General features: G+C 43.2%; 1 protein-coding gene across 1 annotated transcript in view; it reads left to right on the top strand.

The window, feature by feature from the left end:
- LOC139418088 (glutamate receptor ionotropic, kainate 4-like) overlaps positions 1–24,079 on the top strand; it is an 89,899-nt gene that overhangs the window by 64,453 nt on the left and 1,367 nt on the right. Inside the window, exons 10-18 of the mRNA XM_071167265.1 lie at positions 4,531–4,635; positions 10,384–10,491; positions 14,313–14,516; positions 17,509–17,622; positions 19,962–20,071; positions 22,324–22,497; positions 22,788–22,953; positions 23,134–23,359; positions 23,929–24,057. Coding sequence (XP_071023366.1) covers positions 4,531–4,635; positions 10,384–10,491; positions 14,313–14,516; positions 17,509–17,622; positions 19,962–20,071; positions 22,324–22,497; positions 22,788–22,953; positions 23,134–23,359; positions 23,929–24,057 — 1,336 coding nt within the window. The remainder of the gene's footprint in view (positions 1–4,530; positions 4,636–10,383; positions 10,492–14,312; positions 14,517–17,508; positions 17,623–19,961; positions 20,072–22,323; positions 22,498–22,787; positions 22,954–23,133; positions 23,360–23,928; positions 24,058–24,079) is intronic.

The following is a 24,079-nucleotide window of genomic DNA, read 5'->3' as shown; positions in this document are numbered from 1 at the left end:
GCACCACGGAAAATCTTCAGATTACAAAGTTATAATTTTCCGAATATAACTCTTCAGATATTTTAATATCTGATCAATTAGTCTTCTATTCATGAATTATTCTTTACCTTTACGTCAGTCTCATTCCAAATGTTGTAAATTGTTGGTTATCTGCACGAACCCAGCCTAAACTACACTGCTCAAAAAAATAAAGGGAACACTAAAATAACACATCCTAGATCTGAATAAATGACTTATTAAATACTTTTTTCTTTACATAGTTGAATGTGCTGACAAACAAATCACACAAATTATCAATGGAAAACTAATTTATCAACCCATGGAGGTCTGGATTTGGAGTCACACTCAACATTTTAAGTGGAAAACCACACTACAGGCTGATCCAACTTTGATGTAATGTCCTTAAAACAAGTCAAAATGAGGCTCAGTAGTGTGTGTGGCCTCCACGTGCCTGTATGACCTCCCTACAACACCTGGGCATGCTCCTGATGAGGTGGCGGATGGTCTCCTGAGGGATCTCCTCCCAGACCTGGACTAAAGCATCCGCCAACTCCTGGACAGTCTGTGGTGCAACGTGGCGTTGGTGGATGGAGCGAGACATGATGTCCTCAATTGAATTCAGGTCTGGGAAACGGGCGGGCCAGTCCATAGCATCAATGCCTTCCTCTTGCAGGAACTGCTGACACACTCCAGCCACATAAGGTCTAGCATTGTCTTGCATTAGGAGGAACCCAGGGCCAACCGCACCAGCATATGGTCTCACAAGGGGTCTGAGGATCTCATCTCTGTACCTAATGGCAGTCAGGCTACCTCTGGCGAGCACATGGAGGGCTGTGCGGCCCCCCAAAGAAATGCCACCCCACACCATGACTGACCCACCGCCAAACCGGTCATGCTGGAGGATGTTGCAGGCAGCAGAACGTTCTCCACGGCGTCTCCAGACTGTCATGCTCAGTGTGAACCTGCTTTCATCTGTGAAGAGCACAGGGCGCCAGTGGCGAATTTGCCAATCTTGGTGTTCTCTAGCAAATGCCAAACGTCCTGCACGGTGTTGGGCTGTAAGCACAACCCCCACCTGTGGACGTCGGACCCTCATACCACCCTCATGGAGTCTGTTTCTGACCGTTTGAGCAGACACAAATGCACATTTGTGGCCTGCTGGAGGTCATTTTGCAGGTCTCTGGCAGTGCTCCTCCTGCTCCTCCTTGCACAAAGGCGGAGGTAGCGGTCCTGCTGCTGGGTTGTTGCCCTCCTACGGCCTCCTCCACGTCTCCTGATGTACTGGCCTGTCTCCTGGTAGCGCCTCCATGCTCTGGACACTATGCTGACAGACACCGCAAACCTTCTTGCCACAGCTCGCGTTGATGTGCCATCCTGGATGAGCTGCACTAGCTGCAGACTAGTAATTAGTATCTAAGATTTGCTCTTATTCTGTAGGGACCGATAGTCACAGAGTTGAACCATTTCCAGCCGTGTAGCCAATGCGCCACCTGGTATGGATTTCTAGTCCTGGTACTCAACCATTGCAACCACAGCTCACACTGGGGGTTTGCTTACTCTGAAGATGATTTCCTTAAGAGGGGGTTTTATTCATAACAATGGAAAAGGACGGTTCCATGACGCCAGATCATGTCTGTGCTCACGGGGGCGTGGGCGCTGGCCAGTTTAAACTTTACAGGGATTGCAATTATCTCATAATTAAAGGTTAACATCACATTACATCATTTCACAAATAGTTTAATCTTTACTCATTCATTTTATATAGGAGTTAGATGCAAACACCATAATTGAGAAATGTACACATTCAGAGATATAGTTATGTGTGTTTCCTGTCCTTCATGAGGTCACCAAATGAAACACACTCAACATAACTGTCCCTTAAGTGTCCACGGACCATTCTCACAAGTGGACATATTGTTTCATTCTCCCATTTTGGAGATTTAGGAGTTCGGCCACGTGAAATCCTTTGTTCACTCTGTGGTCTCCCTCTCTGCATGAAAAGGGGAAGAGAGTCTCCGCCAGGAATTTACGACCTGAGATAACAGAACCTGGGCGTAGGAGAGAGTGAGAGAGGGGAAAGCCACGATCTACACCCAGAAAGGGCCACATCATGACACCCCTCTAAACAGTTCTATGGGCAACATGCTGGCATTTACTACTCTTCTATTTAGACGTCTTACACTGTTTAAGTGGAAGAATCGGTTTCCTCCTACTTTTATCCATTTGGATAAAGGAAGTTATGCAACATCTCAAGCTAGAGAAAATACGCTACTCGTTAAGGGATCAACAATTTAATTTTATAATATCTGGCAACCTTTCCTATCCTTTGTAGAAGACATGGACGCAGCTAATTTCACAACTCCATTAAAATTAAAATTAAAAATTACTATTTGATTTATATTACTCATTGTCTCATGCATGCTTTAAGTCTGGTTTTGGGGTGGGGCTTGATTTGGTAGGGGAAGCGTGTTCTGTTAGAGCATGGGGGTTGGGGTGGGTTTGATTTTGGTAGGGGATCCGTGTGTGTTCTGCCCTCTACCTGTTCTGTTGTCTGTAGAACCATTTAAACAAATTCAAGTAAAAAAACCTTTGAGAGAAAAAAAGGTTTGAAATTTGGGGATTTTAAATTAAAATCAATTCTGAATTGACTGACTTCAATTTGAATTGAGCCCAACCCTGACACACACAACCCATGTACACACACACAATGTGCTCTGTCTCTCTCGCACAGTATGCACTCTATCAGGGCTGTTATCCAGGCCTGTCATTTGCCTGTCCCCTAGTGAATCACACTGCTCCTGGAGTAAAGGTCTTCAAGCCAAGATACGATTATGAGCGTCGGCAACATGTTGACTTTGTCCGGTTCTTAGTCATAAACTTGGAATGCTCTCTCCAGAATAGCTCAGTACACACTGTCAACCATATGCACTAAAAGCAATGATTTCCCAACCAAAACATGATTCTCTGAAGTACCTTTCTGTCCAGACACTACTTTGCGTGTAAACATTTTACGGAGTGGATACCTATACAGAATTTCTGTATCTCAATTTGCCCACGCTAAAAATACAGATATTTCAGCAACTACACAATATTTGTTTTTACGTAGCTGAGTGCCCACACCTCTGCCTAATTAGCTGATGTGCTGAGTGCTCCACTGCCACCCCCCCTACTTGATTGCCTTTGTCTCGTCACTAGTGTATCCTACAAACTTCATGTTGCACACAAAACTGTTCGAACTATTGCCTTCCATGCCTCACTAAGTAAAAGCACAATTGCATGTTTGTTTTTTCAGGAGAGGAGTAACCTTCATACAGCTATTTACATGTTTTACACAAAATACATGTTCGTACAAATATAAGCATGACACAAATAGGCAGTCTAGCGATTTTATGTTCTTAGCTGCTGAGGTACATGCAGCTATTTACTCTCGCCACGATATCAGCATATGGCAATTAACTATGGCACCCGGCGATGCAAAATTAACTTGCCCATTGCAGTCTAATTAGCAATTGAATGTTCTTTTTCATCATCATTGCAAACATTGGCTAAACATGGTTCAGAAGAGTGTAAAGGGAGGGGGACTGTGAGCAGCAGCTACATTAGAAAAATGAATGTGTGTGTAAAATAACACATGCGCAAGAACAGGATCTGGATCCTTAGCTTTAAAGAGCCACTGCCTTTTAAAAAGCAACAAATCCCTAAGAACATGAAATCGATATGAGTCAGAAACAGTTATTCTCGTGTCAAAATTGACTACGAAGTGTAAATTTGATCATTTTGGTCATAAAGTCAGTCTCATCTAAAACAGAGTTTGTAACATCCATGCGTCGCACTAGGTAAATGAAGGTTGGGTTTTGATTTGATGATGTCCATTTGCCCACTAACATTGGGTGAACAGCTGCGGTGATTGCTCTCTACCCAATAGCATAGAGGCAGACCTGCCCAGCAGCAATGGCTGTTTACATAAGACAACACGTCACGCATTTATGTTACTTGAGAAATACTGCATCAAACACCCTAGTTAGATATAAAATTGTGCATCTAAAACATCATCGGCCAAAATAACAAGAAGTCAAAATGAATTACAGATATCTTAGATTCATTCTGGGGATTTTGAGGAAGCGAAATAGGCTTCCCTGTCTACAGTGTCTCATGGGGGACAAACCTCATTAACCAAACGCGGAATTGATCAGGAAACACACTTCCAAGAATGAATGAGCAACAGAAAAACACACGTGCCAATCGGTGTGTTCTATGGTTCTAAGAAAGGTTTCTGGAGGGGTGAGAACTCTGGATCCATAGCCAACATTTTAATATGTGAATGTGATCCAATGACTTTATAGGAAATTATCCCTGTGGGAATTGAACCCACAACCTTGGTATTGCTAACGCCACGCTCTTACCAACTGAGCCAGACAGAGACTATATATACTGTATTGTGTTTGTATATGTTTTAATGCAATACCATTTGGAGCTCTCATTGAGATGCACAGCCCAGTATGTCCTCTCCTTTTGCTCTGTCTTTGACAGGTAGAATTGGAAGGTCTAACTGGACACATAGAGTTCAACAGCAAAGGCCACCGCTTCAACTACGCCCTGAGGGTCGTACAGAGCAGCTCAGAGGGGCTAAGGCAGGTAAAGCTACACTGCACACACAATAACCACTGACTTTGTAACAGACTGGGATTTACTGTGTATAACTACAGTGCCTTGCGAAAGTATTTGGCCCCCTTGAACTTTGCGAACTTTTGCCACATTTCAGGCTTCAAACATAAAGATATAAAACTGTATTTTTTTGTGAAGAATCAACAACAAGTGGGACACAATCATGAAGTGGAACGACATTTATTGGATATTTCAAACTTTTTTAACAAATCAAAAACTGAAAAATTGGGCGTGCAAAATTATTCAGCCCCTTTACTTTCAGTGCAGCAAACTCTCTCCAGAAGTTCAGTGAGGATCTCTGAATGATCCAATGTTGACCTAAATGACTAATGATGATAAATACAATCCACCTGTGTCTAGTCAAGTCTCCGTATAAATGCACCTGCACTGTGATAGTCTCAGAGGTTCGTTAAAAGCGCAGAGAGCATCATGAAGAACAAGGAACACACCAGGCAGGTCCGAGATACTGTTGTGAAGAAGTTTAAAGCCGGATTTGGATACAAAAAGACTTCCCAAGCTTTAAACATCCCAAGGAGCACTGTGCAAGCGATAATATTGAAATGGAAGGAGTATCAGACCACTGCAAATTTACCAAGACCTGGCCGTCCCTCTAAACTTTCAGCTCAAACAAGGAGAAGACTGATCAGAGATGCAGCCAAGAGGCCCATGATCACTCTGGATGAACTGCAGAGATCTACAGCTGAGGTGGGAGACTCTGTCCATAGGACAACAATCAAGTCGTATATTGCACAAATCTGGCCTTTATGGAAGAGTGGCAAGAAGAAAGCCATTTCTTAAAGATATCCATAAAAAGTGTTGTTTAAAGTTTGCCACAAGCCACCTGGGAGACACACCAAACATGTGGAAGAAGGTGCTCTGGTCAGATGAAACCAAAATTGAACTTTTTGGCAACAATGCAAAACGTTATGTTTGGCGTAAAAGCAACACAGCTCATCACCCTGACACCACCATCCCCACTGTCAAACATGGTGGTGGCAGCATCATGGTTTGGGCCTGCTTTTCTTCAGCAGGGACAGGGAAGATGGTTAAAATTGATGGGAAGATGGATGGAGCCAAATACAGGACCATTCTGGAAGAAAACCTGATGGAGTCTGCAAAAGACCTAAAACTGGGACGGATATTTGTCTTCCAACAAGACAATGATAAAGCAAAATCTACAATGGAATGGTTCAAAAATAAACATATCCAGGTGTTAGAATGGCCAAGTCAAAGTCCAGACCTGAATCCAATCGAGAATCTGTGGAAAGAACTGAAAACTGCTGTTCACAAATGCTCTCCATCCAACCTCACTGAGCTCGAGCTGTTTTGCAAGGAGGAATGGGAAAAAATGTCAGTCTCTCGATGTGCAAAACTGATAGAGACATACCCCAAGCGACTTACAGCTGTAATCGCAGCAAAAGGTGGCGCTACAAAGTATTAACTTAAGGGGGCTGAATAATTTTGCACGCCCAATTTTTCAGTTTTTGATTTGTTAAAAAAGTTTGAAATATCCAATAAATGTCGTTCCACTTCATGATTGTGTCCCACTTGTTGTTGATTCTTCACAAAAAAATACAGTTTTATATCTTTATGTTTGAAGCCTGAAATGTGGCAAAAGGTCGCAAAGTTCAAGGGGGCCGAATACTTTCGCAAGGCACTGTATATATAAAGAGCTACAGTCTGAGGCCAAGGTTTAGGCTGAGTCCCAAATGGCACCCTATTTTCTATGTAGTTCCCTACTTTTGACCATGGCCCTGGTCAAAAGTAGTGCACTCAATAGGGAATAAGGTGCCATTTGGCAGACATTTAAGGGGGAAGTTGTGAGATGGAGCTCTAGCTCGTACATTTTTCATGAAGGCATCTTGAAAAAGAAGTTACCATATGAAACGATGTTTGAAAGAACTTCTTAAGATCCCTCACCATGAAGAGTGCATTTGTAAACAAGCCGTGGCAGACATAGATGCAGGGCCCAGTGCTATTCTGTCACGATGCCTGCCTCCAGTTAATGTGACATGTTTGACTCCACCATTTAATTTTACATTTTTAATAGCTTTTAGATTTGCTTTTAGATTATATACTAAGATTAAGATAAATTAGGGCAGAGCTTTCAAAAACCAAGCTTCACAACATAGTCGGGTTGAGGTGTAGACATAGGCATTTAGGTTCTAAAAATATTTTTGCATAGCCTGTAGTCAGGGATTTTATCACTCTTTTAGTTGTTGTTTTATCAATGTTTTTTTCCCAAAATGTTTTCTTTACTTTTAAGATGTTCTCTTAATTGTTCCCATGTATACTTTTCTGTTTCTTACTGAGATGTCTCCTTCTGGCTAAGAATACATGACAATATCAATATTATTGATTCTGTGATATGAAAAGAAGTCACGGAAAGTCAGATTTGCTGTGCCCTCCCTAGATACTGTAGCATTGCAGAGGACACAAAGACATTGTGTGTCTGCCTGCCAGTGTTCTTTTCAGAGGTATCTTACAATAGGAACCTGTGAATAGTGAAAGGATTAAGTATGAAATTGCAAGCATTTGTAGTTGAGCATTTCCAGTCAACAGGCCAAATTTCATCAGACATCCAAATGTCGAAAGGGGGAAACTTCAATGTTGGTCTACAGGGCATGACTTGTAAAGGTAGTAATTTATCTTTAGGCTTTGAAGCAGTGTTTTGCGCATGAAATTAAATGTATGACGACGTGCACTTTCTGCAGTGTTTGTAACCAGGGGTTACATTTGGGATGGAACATACTGCATGATGTAATGTCATTTGCATTTTTTCCCCCGCTACCAGAATATTATGTGTGACCCAAATGAATACATTTCTTAAACTCTTGCAAACCCATATCCAATATCTATTTATGTGTATAGTGTACTGTATAGTTAACCTGCAGGTACACACATAAAAATACTATAGTTTACTATAGTATAAATACTATAGTTTAAAAGCTATTGGTTTCTCACTCATGGTTGGCACAAATTGGTTTATTTAACCGGTTGAGAGTTTTTTTATGTCACCCTTAGTGAACATAACTCAGAGAAAATACATATCACATATGGCGTTCCACAAGGTTCGATTTTGGGTCCGATACTGTTCAGTTGATATATGTTACCCCTTGGCAGCATTATCATAAAGCACTGCATTTATTTTCACTGCTATATTTCTGTGTCACCAGAGTATTCTAGCTCCACGGATAAATTAGACTTAGTGATTTAAATGCTTGGATGCTCACAACTTCCTCCAAGACCAGTCCTCCTCAGTGGCGCAGTGGTCTAAGGCACTGCATCGTAGTGTTAGTTGAGCATTTCCAGTCAACAGGCCAAATTGCAGGCAATCTCAACGCTGTGCATTACAGGGAAGACATCCTCCTCCTTCATGTGGTACCCTTCCTGCAGGCTTATCCTGACATGACCCTCCAGCATGACAATGCCACCAGCCATACTGCTCGTTCTGTGCGTGATTTCCTGCAAGAGAGGAATGTCAGTGTTATGCCATGGCCAGCGAAGAGCACACCTGGGACCTGTTGGATCGGAGGGTGAGCGCTAGGGCCATTCCCCCCAGAAATGTTCTGGAACTTGTAGGTGCCTTGGTGGAAGAGTGGGGTAACTCTCACAGCAAGAACTGGCAAATCTGGTGCAGTCCATGAGGAGGAGATGCACTGCAGAACTTAATGCAGTTGGTGGCCACACCAGATACTGACTTACTTTTGATTTTGACCCCCCCCCCCCCCCCCCCCCTTTGCTCAGGGACACATTATTCAATTTCTGTTAGTCACATGTCTGTAGAACTTGTTCAGTTTATGTCGCAGTTGTTGCATCTTGTTATGTTCATACAAATATTTACACATGTTAAGTTTGCTGAAAATAAACGCAGTTGACAGTGAGAGGGAGACGTTTCTTTTTTTGCTGAGTTTATTTCAAAGAGATCTTAAAACACAAATGTTTAGCTTTTCCTTTTTTATCTTGTTTGTTGTGTAGTAATGTTTTGAGGTTGATTGAGGTAGTATGTACATGTAGATATGGTTAAAGTGACTATGCATATATGATGAACAGATAGTTGCAGTAGCGTAAAAGAGGGCGTGGTGGGTGGCGGGACACAATGCAGCTAGCCCGGTTAACCAATGTGCGGGAGCACTGGTTGGTCGGCCCAATTGAGGTAGTATGTACATGAATGTATAGTTAAAGTGACTATGCATATATGATAAACAGAGAGTAGCAGCAGCGTAAAAAGAGGGGTTGGGGGGGCACACAATGCAAATAGTCCGGGTAACCATTTGATTACCTGTTCCGGAGTCTTATGGCTTGGGGGTAAAAACTGTTGAGAAGCCTTTTTGTCCTAGACTTGGCACTCCGGTACCACTTCCCATGCGGTAGTAGAGAGAACAGTCTATGACTGGAGTGGCTGGGGTCTTTGACAATTTTTAGGGCCTTCTTCTGACACCGCCTGGTGTAGAGGTCCTGGATGGCAGGCAGCTTAGCCCCAGTGATGTACTGGGCTGTACGCACTACCCTCTGTAGTGCCTTGCGTTCAGAGGCCAAGCAATTGCCGTACCAGGCAGTGACGCAACCAGTCAGGATGCTCTCGATGGTGCAGCTGTAGAACCTTTTGAGGATCTCAGGACCCATGCCAAATCTTTTTAGTTTCCTAGAGGGGGAATAGGCTTTGCCATGCCCTCATCACGACTGTCTTGGTGTGTTTGGACCATTCTAGTTTGTTGGTTATGTGGACACTAAGGAACTTGAAGCTCTCAACCTACTCCACTACAGCCTTGTCGATGAGAATGGGGGCGTGCTCGGTCCTCCTTTTCCTGTAGTCCACAATCATCTCCTTAAGATGTCAATACAGTCTGTAGTGTATATATACAATGTTTTATTACAGTTTAATACAGAATTATATGGTAAGTACTACACATGATCGAGGGCTACTACAGTGTGTAGTATAGTATGCTACAGATTTCTAAAGTATGTCCTGTAGTATTTTTTTTTTTTTTTTATGTCTAGGGTTGCAAAATTCAACAAACATTCACAAGTTTTTCAGAAATCCCAGTTGGAGGATTCACAGATTTCCTTCTTATTCCCTATTGATTCCAGGAATATTCCAACCCGGATTTTGGGAAAACCTGGAAATTCTGGAAAAGTTAAATGAATTATGCAACCCTAACAGTATAGAAGACTACTGTAACACCTCCCTCTCACTCAGCACAAAGCATGGTATGAGAAGGAAAGGAGCCATACCCTATATTCTCAAATGGCACCTTAATCCCCAACAGTGCACTACTTTTCATACTACTTTGGTCAAAAGTTGTGCACTTCACAGAGAATAGGGGAAGAAACCATGCCATTTGGGATGAAACCTATGAGACAGCCAGTATCTTCAATTCTGATTCAAATCCAACCATGGCCACTCAGACGGAAGCTGTCAATTTGAATGAGCTTGCACTTTCTATTCTGAGGAGAACATTGAAGATGAAAAGAAATTCAGCAACTCTGAAATATCCTGATGAAGGTATTTGCCGAAACACTTTGGTTTTAACAATAACATATGAATTTTTCAAACATACCTCAATTTCTATTACTGAGTTGCTGAATATGTTTTCACCTTCATTTTGCTGTGCATGCATCTTGATTTGAAAGCACAGCACCACCCTGTTTCTCTCAATCTCTTTCCTTCAACCCTCTACCCATCTCCTCTTTTCTTTCTGTCTCCCTCCCTCCCAGGTTGGTGAGTGGCATTCGGAGCACGGTCTGTCCATGGAGAGCGACATCAACCTCCTCATCATGGCCGGCACCATGTTCAACACCACCCTCACCATCACCACCATCTTGGTGAGTGCAGCTTCTTTTTTCGCCACAATATTTCAACGTTTGCAGGGGTGTATTCATTAGTGCACACTGTAGAAAAAGGTTTTGCAACGGAAAGCGAAAACAACCATTTCTTATTGGACAATTTCAGGTAGTCCCGCCCCGTTTCAGCCTGTTTGCTTTCGCTCCTAGTGAACACGACACTGATTTTGGCTCTACTACTTGTTCCTTCTTCTTGTTTTTAATCCATCTGCCAACTCAATTAAGCACAAGCATACCAAGTGTTCCAGACGCTTTCACCGTTGACCTCGGTAGATGAGAGACTGGCGTGTCTTCTTATTTGAGGTACAACCTAATTGGTGCCCTTAAAAAAATAGAAATTCCTCAAGGCTCATTCTCCATGGACTCTGTCTCTTCTTCATTTGCGTTTGCTTGACCTGGTCCACTGGGTATGAAATACTGGCGCATGACTAGAATTTTCTCATCATTTTGTTACATGGAGACAGAAAAATGATCAAATGAACCTCTTCCCTTCAATCAACTGTAGATTCAGCCAGAATACTGTAGTTGGTAGCTACTGTTTTTAATTTTTAATTGGTAGACACTGTGTGTGTGTGTGTGTGTGTGTGTGTGTGTGTGTGTGTGTGTGTGTGTGTGTGTGTGTGTGTGTGTGTGTGTGTGTGTGTGTGTGTGTGTGTGTGTGTGTGTGTGTGTGGCATTGCTATTTGGTTGTCTTGGCTACATACATAGGCTTACTGTACATGGCCTTCAGCTTGCATATTGATTGACTGGCACAATGGAACCAATAGAATAGTTGCGAAACTGCTGACCCCGCTCATCTGGCATCCCAGGCAACCTAAAGCAGGCTGCTTCATTACCTCAAGTCTCAAATTAACACAGGTGGGAAATGTTGAGTCATTATCTTAATGAAGTGAGTTAAATATATTGTGAATTAACGACTGTGTGTGGCTCATTAAGGGATAACTGAGAGAGAAACGCATTGGCTCAGAGCTTTAATAAAGCAGCCTAGTCAGAAACTGATGGAAACACAGAGAAGAACTGAGGGAGACCCAAGGGAGGGCAGGAGTCATGGTCGAGAGACCTACGAATCACACTAGCCTAACAAACACACACACACACACACACACACACACACACACACACACACACACACACACACACACACACACACACACACACACACACACACACACACACACACACACACACACACACACTCTCCCATTCTCTTTCTCTCACAGACATGCATACACACGCACACACACTTCCTCTCTCACACACGTGCACACCCACACACACGTGCACACCCACTCTCCCATTCTCTTTCTCTCACAGACACGCACATACACTCCCACTCTCTCTCTGACACAGACATGCATACACACGCACACACTCCCTCTCTCTCACAGACACAGGCATGCACATGCACGCACACACTCTCCCATTCTCTTTCTCTCACAGACACGCACACACACTCCCACTCTCTCTCTGACACAGGCATGCACACCACACACACACACAAGGTTACATCAGTTTGAAGCCTCTTGCAAGATAGCTATTATTTGGTGCTGAGTCTGAACCATGCAAATACACTCAACCACAATACACACATTCATATTCAGAGTGTTAATATTCACATGTACAGGGTTGCAGGTTTGATTGCAGGGTACAGCGAAAATATTAGACTTCGAGCTCCAATATGCAGGATTAAGTGAAATAAAATTAGGAAAATTGTCATAAAAACAACAATATAAATAGCACGATACATAATACATACATAATGACAGCTTAGTGGCAGTGATGAATAAATAAATGTCCATTGGGGTGGAGGCAGATTAGACTGTTGAGGGGGTGGGATGACCATAGGGGGAGCAGCAGCATGACCATTGAGTAAAAACAAAACAAAATTCTTATATATTTTTTTAGATATTTTTTTGCCTTTTATTTAACCTGGAAAAGCCCATTGACACCCAGTCTCTTTTTCAAGGGAGGCCAGGCCAAGATGGCAACAATCAATCAATACATTAAATAATTAGAACATACAACAATATGATACAGCCTATAAAAACATTTACACTTCTCTGTAACAGTCTCCCATCAATATGTTAAATTCATTCAGTGACACTAACATATCTAGATGAAGCATGGATTGTAGATTATTCCATGCGTCTGGTGCACAAGAAGAGAAGGCAGTCTTGCCTAATACTGTGAATGTCCTGGGGACTTTAAGTAGCAACCACCTAGCAGACCGGGTATGGTAACTGCTGGTTGTGAAGGAGACCAGACTACAGAGGTAAAGAGGGAGTTTATCCAAAAGGGCTTTGTAGATGAACACATATTTGTATCTTTCTGTGCATATAAAGTGAGGTCCAACCTACCATTTGGTACAATGTGCAATGGTGGGTGAGTGACTTGGCATTTGTAATAAAGCGCAAGGATGCATGATACAGAGTCCAGTTTCTGTAAGACGGAGGAGGTTGCATGCATATACAACAAGTCACCATAATCAATTACAGCGAGAAGTGGCCTGAACAAGCTTCTTTCTAGCCATAAGCGGGACAAGCCTTATTACGAAAATAAAAAACAAATTTCAATTTAAGCTTTGTCACAAGATTATCCACATATTAACAACTGTGACAGTGATGAATGTTGTTTTGGTGGGGGAGAGGGCAGCAGGAGAAAGAATGTCCATAAGGGGAGCAGCAGGTAAGGTAAATGAGAGTTGAGTGTGTGGGCGGGTAAATTTCCATGAGGGGGAGTAATGAGTAGTGGGGGAGGGTCCATAAGGGGAGTAGTGGCTATTCAGCACCCAAATGGTCTGAAGGGTCGAAACTATTGGCCAGTCTTTCAGTTTTTGCCATGATGCTCCTGTACTGCCCCGTCTGAATGATTAAAGCGGGGATTAAAGGACATGGCTTGGGCGCTGGGGTCCCTGATGACCTTGTTGGCCTTCCTGCGACACCTGGTGCGTGGGGTTAGACCATTTCAGCTTCTCTGAGATGTGTATACCAAGGAATTTGAAGTTATTGATCAGCTCTACAGTGGCCCTGTTGATGAGGATGGGGGCGTGTCCAGCCTGGTTCCTCCTGAAGTCCACAATCAGCTCATTTGTTTTGCTAACGTTGAGGGAGAGGTTGTTTCCCTGACACCATGTCATCAGAGTACCTATCTCCTCCCTCTAGGCTGTCTTGTCATTGTTGGTGATCAGGCCTACTGTTATATCATCAGCGAACTTGATGATGGAGTTGGAACTGTGTGAGGCCACGCAGTTGTGGGTACAGGGAGTACAGGAGGGGACTGAGGACGCAGCCTTGTGGGGCCCCCGTGTTTAGGATCAGTGTCAAGGAAGTAATGTTGCCTACCTTCACCCTCTGGGGGTGGCCCTTCAAAGTCCAGGACCCAGTTGCATAGGGAGGAGTTCTGACCCAGGGTTCTGCACTTTGTAATGAGCTTATAACCCACTATGGTATTGATGGCCAAGCTGTAGTCGATGAGCAGCGTCCTCACATATGCATTCCTTTTGTCCAGGTGTGTAAGGGCAGTGTGCAGTGCAATGCTATTGCATCATCCATGGATCTGTCAGGGCGGTAGGCAGATTGGAGAAGGTCGAGCGTGTCGGGGAGGGAGGAGTGATATGGTCTTTGACTAACCTCTCAAAGCACTTCATGATGACGGAAGCACTTCGTGATGACACACCAGTGCATGCAAATTCACGTTAACACATGCGCAAACTGCCCCCCCCCCCCCCCCTGCACACACACACACATATACACACACACACACACACATCTCAGCTTGCACCAGTCTGATGCCCCTTCATGCAGGAGAACCCCTACGTGATGCTGAGGCCCGAACACCAGGCCCTGGAGGGCAACGAGCGCTACGAAGGATTTTGTGTAGACATGCTGCGAGAGCTGGCCGAGCTGCTGCACTTCAGCTACCGTCTGCGGCTGGTGGCGGACGGCGTGTACGGCGTGCCCAGTGCCAACGGCACCTGGACGGGCATGGTGGGTGAGCTCATCTCTAGGGTGAGCACTGAGTGAGTGTTGCAGTGTGATTGTGGCTAAAAATCTTCTCCCTCTCTATTCACTTATGTTTGTATAGTAAGGGTAAGGTGATGTCTTGATGTCACAGGTACTGCAGTCACAAGTTATACCACCTGTAGGTAGGAGAAGATAAATGATATAAAAACCCTGTTGTAGTGTTATTGTTTCATACCCAGCCATCACCTGTGTCTCAAGACGTCTCAAAACATGGTGATGGCTGAGTATGTTTTTGCTGATTCCACAAGATATGTTTACTACTCATCCTCCTGAAATAGTCATTGGAAGGGGATTGTCCTTTAAAGATAACATTACAGATAATAAACATACATTCATGTTAGGATCCAAACAAGATATCTTGATTTTTAATTGAATCTGAATGAAGAATCAAGATAATGTGAATTAGCTGTTGAGGTACAACAGCCTTCAGATTTATAACCTGTGACGTACTCCACTTTACAGCCTGAATGCAAAATGTATTAAATATGTTTTTCTCACCCATCTACACACAATACCCCAAAATGACAAAGTGAAAACATGCTTTTAGAAATGTTTGCAAATGTATTGAAAATGAAATACAGAAATATCACGTTTACAGAAGTATTCACAGCCCTTTGCCATGACACTCCAGATTGAGCTCAGGTGTATCTAATTTCCTTTGACCATCCTTGATGTCACTACAACTTGACTGGAGTCCCCTGTGGCCAATTTCATTGTTTGGACATGATTTAAAAAGAAACACACCAGTCTATATAAGGTCCCACAGTTGACAGTGCATGTCAGAGTGGAAACTATACCATGAAGTCCAAGGAATTGTCTGTAGAGCTCTGAGAAATGTGCTTCATCACAATTCTTTCTGGGGAAGGGTATAAAACTATTTCTAGAGTGTTAAAATTTTCTAAGAGCACAGTGGTCTCTATCATTGGGAAATTGAAAAAATATGTTACTACCCAGACTGTCTAAAGCTGCCCACCGACCAAACTGGGCAACCGGGCAAGAAGGACCTTGATCAGGGAGGTGCTAAGAACCCAATCACCAACCCTACTGTGAAGCATGATGGTGGCAGCATCATGCTATGGGGAAGTCTTTCGGCGGCATGGACTAGGAGACTGGTAAGGATAGAGGGAACAATGAATGGAGCCAAACACAGGCAAATATTTAATGAGAACCTGCTTCAGAGTGCAAACGACCTTTGACTGGGGGCAAAGATATACGTTCCAACATGACAATGACCCCAAGCATACAGCCAAAGCAATGCTGCAATGGCTTCAGAACAAGAATCTGAAAGCCCAGACTTGAATTCCCATTGAAAATCTGTGGAAAGACTTGAAGATTGCTGTTCACCACCGCTCCCCATCGAACTTAAAGAAGAAAGTCCCCAAAGCTGATGCAGACATAACCAAGATGGCTCAATGCTGTAATTGCCGCCAAAGGTGCTTCTACAAAGTATTGACTCGGGTGTTAATACTTATGTAAATGAGATATTTCTATATTTAATTTTCCACAAATTTGCAAAAATGTCTAAACATGTTTTCACTAAGTCATTATGGGGTATTGTGTGTGTGTGTGTGTGTGTAGGTGGGTGAGAAAAACCCCAATGTAATCCATTTTGAAATAAGGCTGTAATAAGTCAAGGGGTATGAATACTTTATGAAGACACTGTATACATTGCAGTATATAGTTGATACTGTCCACCGCTCCTTCCAATTTTTGTAGAGAAATTCCAATTTGGAGGGAAATTTCAGAGTTGAGGGAAATTCAGATTTGAGGAGGTGACGGAGGATAAAGAAGAGAAGGACGGGGACGTCAGTAGGACTTTGTCCTCTGCCTCAATCTCTCCACTTATTGGCCCAGGTCTCTGTAATATCACTGAAGCTTTTATGGACACATCCTTTAATGAGCAGACCTGTGTTCAAATACTATTTTAAATCATTTCAAACACTTTATCTTTGCTTGAATGAGTTTGCCTGGTGCAATGGAACCAATAGAATAGCCCCAAAACTGTAAACCATGCCCATCTATGATCACTAGGTAGGCTAGAGCAAACTCTCAAAGTATATGAACATTTTAAAATTGTATTTGAACCCAGGTCTGATACTAAGATCTATGGGGGTCACTGCTTTGCACTTTCATTTGCTACCCACTGCACTGTGTGTGTGTGTGTTGTCATTTGTGATCCATTCCAATGGGAGGCCATGGGAATTTTTACTGCCTCATGGAAACTGCACTAGGGTAACAGTATGGCTACGCCCAAAATGGCACTTATGGGGCCCTGGTAAAAGTACTACACTACATTTGAAGTCAGAAGTTTAAATACACTTAGGTTGGATTCATTGAAACTCGTTTTTCAACCACTCCACAAATTTCTCGTTAACTAACTATAGTTTTGGCAAGTCGGATAGGACATCTACTTTGTGCATGACACAAGTATTTTTTTCAACAATTGTTTACAGACAGATTATTTCACTTAGAATTCACTGTATCACAATTTCAGTGGGTCAGAAGTTTACATACACTAAGTTGGCTGTGCCTTTAAACAGCTTGGAAAATTCCAGAAAATGACATCATGGCTTTAGAAGCTTCTGTTAGGCTAGTTGACATCATTTGAATCAAATGGAGGTGTACCTGTGGATGTATTTCAAGGCCTACCTTCAAACTCAGTTCCTCCTTGCTTGACATCATGGGAATATCAAAAAGAAATCAGGCAAGACCTCATAAAAAAATTTTGTAGACCTCCACATGTCTGGTTCATCCTTGGGAGCAATTTCCAAATGCCTGAAGGTACCACGTTCATCTGTACAAACAACAGTACGCATGCTGAATTTTTCTGTGTGGGTGGGCCCCAGCAGGAATCGAACCCACAATCCTGACGTTTCATGTGCCACTAACTGAGCCACACAGGACCAGTTTGCCATATTTACCTTTCGCTAACTGCAGTAGGCTAACACTGCAGTTGGCTAAATATTATCTCTTCCAGAAAGCTGACCTGGCTGTAGCGGGGCTCACCATCACCTCAGAGAGAGAGAAGGTCATTGACTTCTCCAAACCCTTCATGACCCTGGGCATCAGCATCATGTACACAGCACACATGGTGAGACACACACACACACCTACACACACACACACAAAACCATGCTTAGAGAACATCTTAAACAATGGTAACCAACTTTAGTCCAGGAGGAAATATAGAATGAAGTTGCCCCTAGACTCTGATCTTGGGTCAGTTTTTTGCAGCTGATCCTAGATCAGTTCTCAAACTGTGTGCAAAAATATTTGAGACTCAAAATTGAGCTCAGGTGCATCCTGATTCCATAGATGTTTTTTTATTTAACTAGGCAAGTCAGTTAAGAACAAATTCTTATTTACAATGACGGCCTACTGGGGAACAATGGATTAACTGCCTTGTTCAGGTGCAGAATGACAGATTTTTATATCGTCAGCTCAGGGATTCGATCCAGCAACCTTTCGGTTACTGGCCCAACGCTCCAACCACTAGGCTACCTGCAGCCCCCATTGATCATCCTTAAGATGTTCCTGCAACTTGATTAAAAGTCCACCTGTGATAAATTCAATTGATTGGACATGATTTCGAAAGGTACACATCTGTCTAAATAAGGTCCCACAGTTAACAGTGCATGTCAGACCAAAAACCAAGGCATGAGGTCGAAGGAATTGTCCGTTGAGCTCCGAGACAGGATTGTGTCGAGGCACAGATCTGGGGAAGGCAAATGTCTGCAGCATTGAAGGTCCCCAAGAACACAGTGGCCTCCATCATTCTTAAATGGAAGAAGTCTGGAACCACCAAGACTCTTCCTAGAGCTGGCCGCCCGGCCACAGTCCCCCTGTGGAGATGGGATAATCTTCCAGAAGGACAACCATCTCTGCAGCACTCCACCAATCAGGCCTTTATGGTAGAGTGACCAGACTGAAGCCACTCTTTAGCAAAAGGCACATGACAGCCTGCTTGGAGGCACTAAAGGACTCTCAGACCATGAGAAACAAGATTCTCTGGTCTGATGAAACCAACATTGAACTCTTTGGCCTGAATGTCTGGAGGAAACCTTGCACCATCCCTACGGTGAAACATGGAGGTGACAGCATCATGCTGTGGGGATGTTTTTCAGCAGCAGGAACTGGGAGACTAGTCAGGATCGAGGGAAAGATGAACAGAGAAAAGTACAGGGAGATCCTTGATGAAAACCTGCTCCAGAGTGCTTAGGACCTCAGGCTGGGGCGAAGGTTCACCTTCCAACAGGGCAATGACCCTAAGCACACATCAAAGACAACGCAGGAGTGGCTTTGGGACAATTCTCTGAATGTCTTCGAGTGGCCCTGCCAGTGTCCGGACTTGAACCCAATCGAACATCTCCGGAGAGACCTGAAAATAGCTGAGCAGGGTCACTCCCCATCCAACCTGACAGAGCTTGAGAGGATCTGCACAGAATAATGGGAGAAACTCCCCAAATACAGGTGTGCCAAGCTTGTGGCATCATACCCAAGAAGACTCAAGGCTGTAATTGCTGCAAAGGTGCTTCAACAAAGTACTGAGTAAAAGGTCTGAATACTTATGTAAATGTAATATTTCATTATTTAACTTTTTATTTTATTTTTAATATCGACAAACCTGTTTTGCTTAGTCACCATGTCAGCTAACGTTTTTCTATTTCGTTTTTTTTTAGCCCATATATATTGTCGCAATTTTTTTGGTCACTTAAATATCACATCAATTCACCTTATACATGACAAAATGTGTAGAATTGCAGGAAATACGGTTTAAACCTGCAAAATTTTACACAATTCTTGAACCGTGCTTGTGCCCATGGAAAAAGACGTGACTATGTTCCTCATTGTTGGAAGAGGGGCCCCGAGTGACAAAGTTTGGGAATCCCTGTCCTAGATCATATTGCAACTTCTACCCGGAGCATCCTGGAGAGCCTACAGGTAGTGCAACCTTTTCTTCTAACCTAGTGCTAACACACCAGCTTTGAATCATCAACTAATTCTCAAGACCTTGATTGGGTGAATCCAGTGTGAGAGTTCTGGGGTGGAACACAACCCTGCACACCCTGAAGCTCTCCAGGACCAGGGTTGGTGACAATTGGTCTCTCCAGGTTGGTGGCAACTGTTGTAAGAGGCGCTAGATCATAAGACTGACTCATAAATGTAATATATAACTATGCTGAAACTTTGAGTGTACCCCAATTCACTATTTCTCATCAACCATATCAATGAGTGAATAGAACTATCCTGGCAACTGTTGAATCTCTATGGAATTGCTTTATAGCCTGGTGGATCCAGACTGAACACTACTTTCACTATTTGTTTCACTCCGCTTCTCAGTCTGGCTTCAAAACAATAGATGGACGAAGTGAAAACATAGTGAACGTAGGTACTGTCCAAGCTAAATAATTTATGTTCTTGCTTCTTTAGACACGTCGACCAGGCTACTGGTCCTTCCTAGACCCCTTCTCTCCAGGCGTATGGCTCTTCATGCTGCTGGCCTACCTGATCGTCAGCTGTGTGCTCTTCCTGGTGGCCAGGTAAGTGTGCAGCTCAACACTGACACCTACAGATGTGGTCATACTGTACAGTTGAAGTCAGAAGTTCACATACGCTTAGGTAGGATTCATTAAAAAAAAAATTCAACCACTCCACAAATGTCTTGTTAACAAACTATAGTTTTGGCAAGTCGGTACCGACATCTACTTTGTGCATGACACAAGTAATTTTTCCAACAATTGTTTACAGACAGATTATTTCACTTATAATTCACTGTATCACAATTCCAGTGAGTCAGAAGTTTACATACACTAAGTTGACTGTGCCTTTAAACAGCTTGGAAAATTCCAGAAAATGATGTCATGGCTTTCGAAGCTTCTGATAGGCTAATTGACATAATTTGAGTCAATTGGAGGTGTACCTGTGGATGTATTTCAAGGTCTACCTTCAAACTCAGTGCCTTGACATCATGGGAAAACCAAAATAAATCAGCCAAGACCTCAGAAAATAATTGTAGACCTCCACAAGTCTGGTTCATCCTTAGAAGCAATTTCCAAACGCCTGAAGGTACCACGTTCATCTGTACAAACAACAGTACGCAAGTATAAACGCCATGGGACCACGCAGCCTTAATACCGCTCAGAAAGGAAACCCGATCTGTCTCCTAGAGATGAACGTACTTTGGTTAGAAAAGGGCAAATCAATCCCAGAACAGCAAAGGACCTCGTGAAGTTGCTGGAGGTACAAAAGTATCTATATCCACAGTAAAACGAGTCTTATATCGACATAACCTGAAAGGCCACTCAGCAAGGAAGAAGCCACTGCTCCAAACCGCCATAAAAAAGCCAGACTACGGTTTGCAACTGCACATGGGGACAAAGATTGTACTTTTTGGAGAAATGTCCTCTGGTCTGATGAAACAAAAATATAACTGTTTGGCCATCGTTATGAGGAAAAAGGGGGAGGCTAAAAGGGGGGGGCTTGCAAGCCGAAGAATACCATCCCAACCGTGAAGCACGGGGTGGCCGCATCATGTTGTGGGGGTGCTTTGCTGCAGGGGGGACTGGTGCACTTCACAAAATAGATGGCTTTGTGAAGAAGGAAAATTGTGGATATATTTAAGAAACCTCTCAAGACATCAGTCAGGAAGTTAAAGCTTGGTCACAAATGGGTCTTCCAAAGTTGTGGCAAAATGGCTTAAGGACAACAAAGTTAAGGTATTGGAGAGGCCATCACAAAGCCCTGACCTCAATCCTACAGAAAATGTGTGGACAGAACTGAAAAAGCGTGTGTGAGCAAGGAGACCTACAAACCTGACTCAGTTACACTAGCTCTGTCAGGAAGAATGGGACAAAATTCACCCAACTTATTGTGGGAAGCTTGTGGAAGGCTACCCAAAACGTTTGACCCAATTTAAAGGCAATGCTACCAAATAATAGAGTGTATGTAAACTTCTGACCCACTGGGAATGTGATGAAAGAAATAAAAGCTGAAATAAGTCACTCTACTATTATTCTGAAATTTCACATTCTTAAAATAAAGTGGTGATCCTAACTGACCTAAGACAGGGAATTTTTTACGGGGATTAAATGTCAGGAATTCTGAAAAACTGAGTTTAAAAGTATTTGGCTAAGGTGTATGTAAACTTCTGACTTTAACTGTATATACTGGCACCCTTGCATGATTCACTATTTATTCAAAAATAGGTTGAAATTGAAAAAGCATTGGATGTTGACACGTTTGATTTACAACTACACAGGACACACACACAAATGTATCTAAACTGAAATTGAGATTTTTCATGTCAAAAATGGGCTGGACTAAATTATTCAAAATTCGAATTCATTTGGTTAGAGGCAATGATTCTCGTTTACTCTGTAATTTCTCAACTGTGGTAAATAACAGTTGCCTACAGGGTAAAAATTGTTATTCAACCAGTTTTGAAAAGGACATAAAAAACAGAACATTCTGTACCATTCCACTCCATTGTAAAGTGCAAGGGTGCCAAAATATTTGACCACATCTGTACTGGCAGTGATGTGGAAGTGCAACAAGTGCTCTATTCTGAAGCTGCTGTCTACTTTCCACACCACATTTTGCGACCTGTCTGGTAGGCACAAAAGGGAGGAAATCATTTGAAAACGGCAAATTAAAATTAGCAAACTTATTGGTCAAGTTGTATCTTATCTCACGTGTTTTCAAATCGTTTTCTTCTGTTGTGTGCTTATTCAACATGATCATAGATGTACACTATAATTTTCCCTATAATGACAACACGGTTTTTATTCCCAAGGCTAACGCCGTATGAGTGGTGTAGTTCTGAGCCATGCTTGCGGGGGCGCTGTAAACTGGTGCTGAACCAGTACACTCTGGGAAACAGTCTGTGGTTCCCTGTTGGGGGGTTCATGCAGCAAGGCTCAGCCATCACCCCCCATGCCCTGTCCACACGCTGCCTCAGCGCTGTCTGGTGAGTAGACTACACAAGAAACCCGTACGTACATAGGGACTGAATTGACCCAACGGCACGCAAATACGCACAGACGTTGTACATTTGCCAACACAAAAATAACCATTGGCCATTCACATTGATACACACACACACAGGTATTGATGCACTCCATGCTTACCACGCTGTATGAACCAATTTGACTGTCTCGCGCTAAACAAGACTCGCATCTCAAGACGCAAATGGAGCTTGCGCTTAATGGGGAGCCTTCCTGTGTACTAAGCAGCTTGTGCTGTTCCTTCCTGCTGCAGGTGGTTCTTCACCCTGATCATAGTATCCTCCTACACAGCCAACCTGGCTGCCTTCCTCACCGTTCACAGGATGAAGGTGCCCATCGAGTCTGTGGATGACCTGGCAGACCAGACCACCATAGAGTACGGCACCATGCAGGGAGGGTCCACCATGACCTTCTTCCAGGTAGAGAGAGTGTGTGTGTGAGAAAGGAGTCATAATGCTTGTTATCTCACACTTAGTTTCCCAGCGGACAAAACTTCTATCACAGTAACATTGTTTCAACCAGTTTTCCTTCTGGGTTATAGCCCACTGATTTGTTTTTATTTTTACAGCCTTGTCTTTATCTCTCTTGCTTGCCCACAGAACTCTCAGTACCAGACCTACCAGCGCATGTGGAACTTCATGCATGCCAAGCAAACCAGTGTGTTTGTGAAGAGCACGGAGGAAGGCATCGACCGGGTGCTCAAGTCCAACTACGCCTACCTGTTGGAGAGCACCATGAATGAGTACTACCGCCAGCGCAACTGTAACCTCACCCAGATAGGAGGCATGCTGGACACCAAAGGCTACGGCATCGGCATGCCACTGGGTAAGACCTGTATCTTCAGAAGTGCACAATGTAGCTTTTTTTCGGGCTGCCTTAAAATAGTTTCAATCTTTGAACCTTCTGGATCGTCCAGTGTTTGCTGCACCAAGAGAATAAAGTGTTATATCTGCAAATACAAAGAACTGAGAGGCTGGGATTCCATACTTCTGTAGTTGGTCAAACGAGAGCAGTGACCGCTTGTCATAAAGAAATTATTCCCTTTTCTGCCCAAGACTATATGCTGTCCTTTGTAGGGAGAGATGGATTATTGCAACAGTCTGTATAAGGGGATAGAGGGTTATTCCATTTCATAAATCTGTGCAGTTTCTAAATGCCTTATTGAGTCTATAATAGGATTATCAGACACGGGTTATGTAGCTCTTTGAGAAAGAAAACATCTGAAAGTTACCTTCAGTGTTCTTATTGGAGAAGTTCATAGTACCGCCTTTGTTGCAAAATGTTTCTCCCGTTTTGTGCCCACTGAACACAACCCTGCTGACAGAATGTCTATAATTAGGTGATCTGAAGTCATTGGCAGTTTATTCATAATAAACTGTATTCTATGTTATCAGGCTCAGTGTACCGGGACGAGATCGACCTGGCCGTACTCAAACTCCAAGAGGACAACAGGCTGGAGATCCTTAAGAGGAAGTGGTGGCAGGGAGACAAGTGTTCCAATGAGGATGACCGTCGAGCACAGGGTACACTTTCATACACAATCTT

Source organism: Oncorhynchus clarkii, chromosome 10 (genome assembly GCF_045791955.1).
Source record: "Oncorhynchus clarkii lewisi isolate Uvic-CL-2024 chromosome 10, UVic_Ocla_1.0, whole genome shotgun sequence".
In the NCBI taxonomy this organism is placed as follows: domain Eukaryota; kingdom Metazoa; phylum Chordata; class Actinopteri; order Salmoniformes; family Salmonidae; genus Oncorhynchus; species Oncorhynchus clarkii.
The sequence above is the reverse complement of the archived record's forward strand: the minus strand, read 5'-3'. Positions and strand labels throughout refer to the sequence as shown.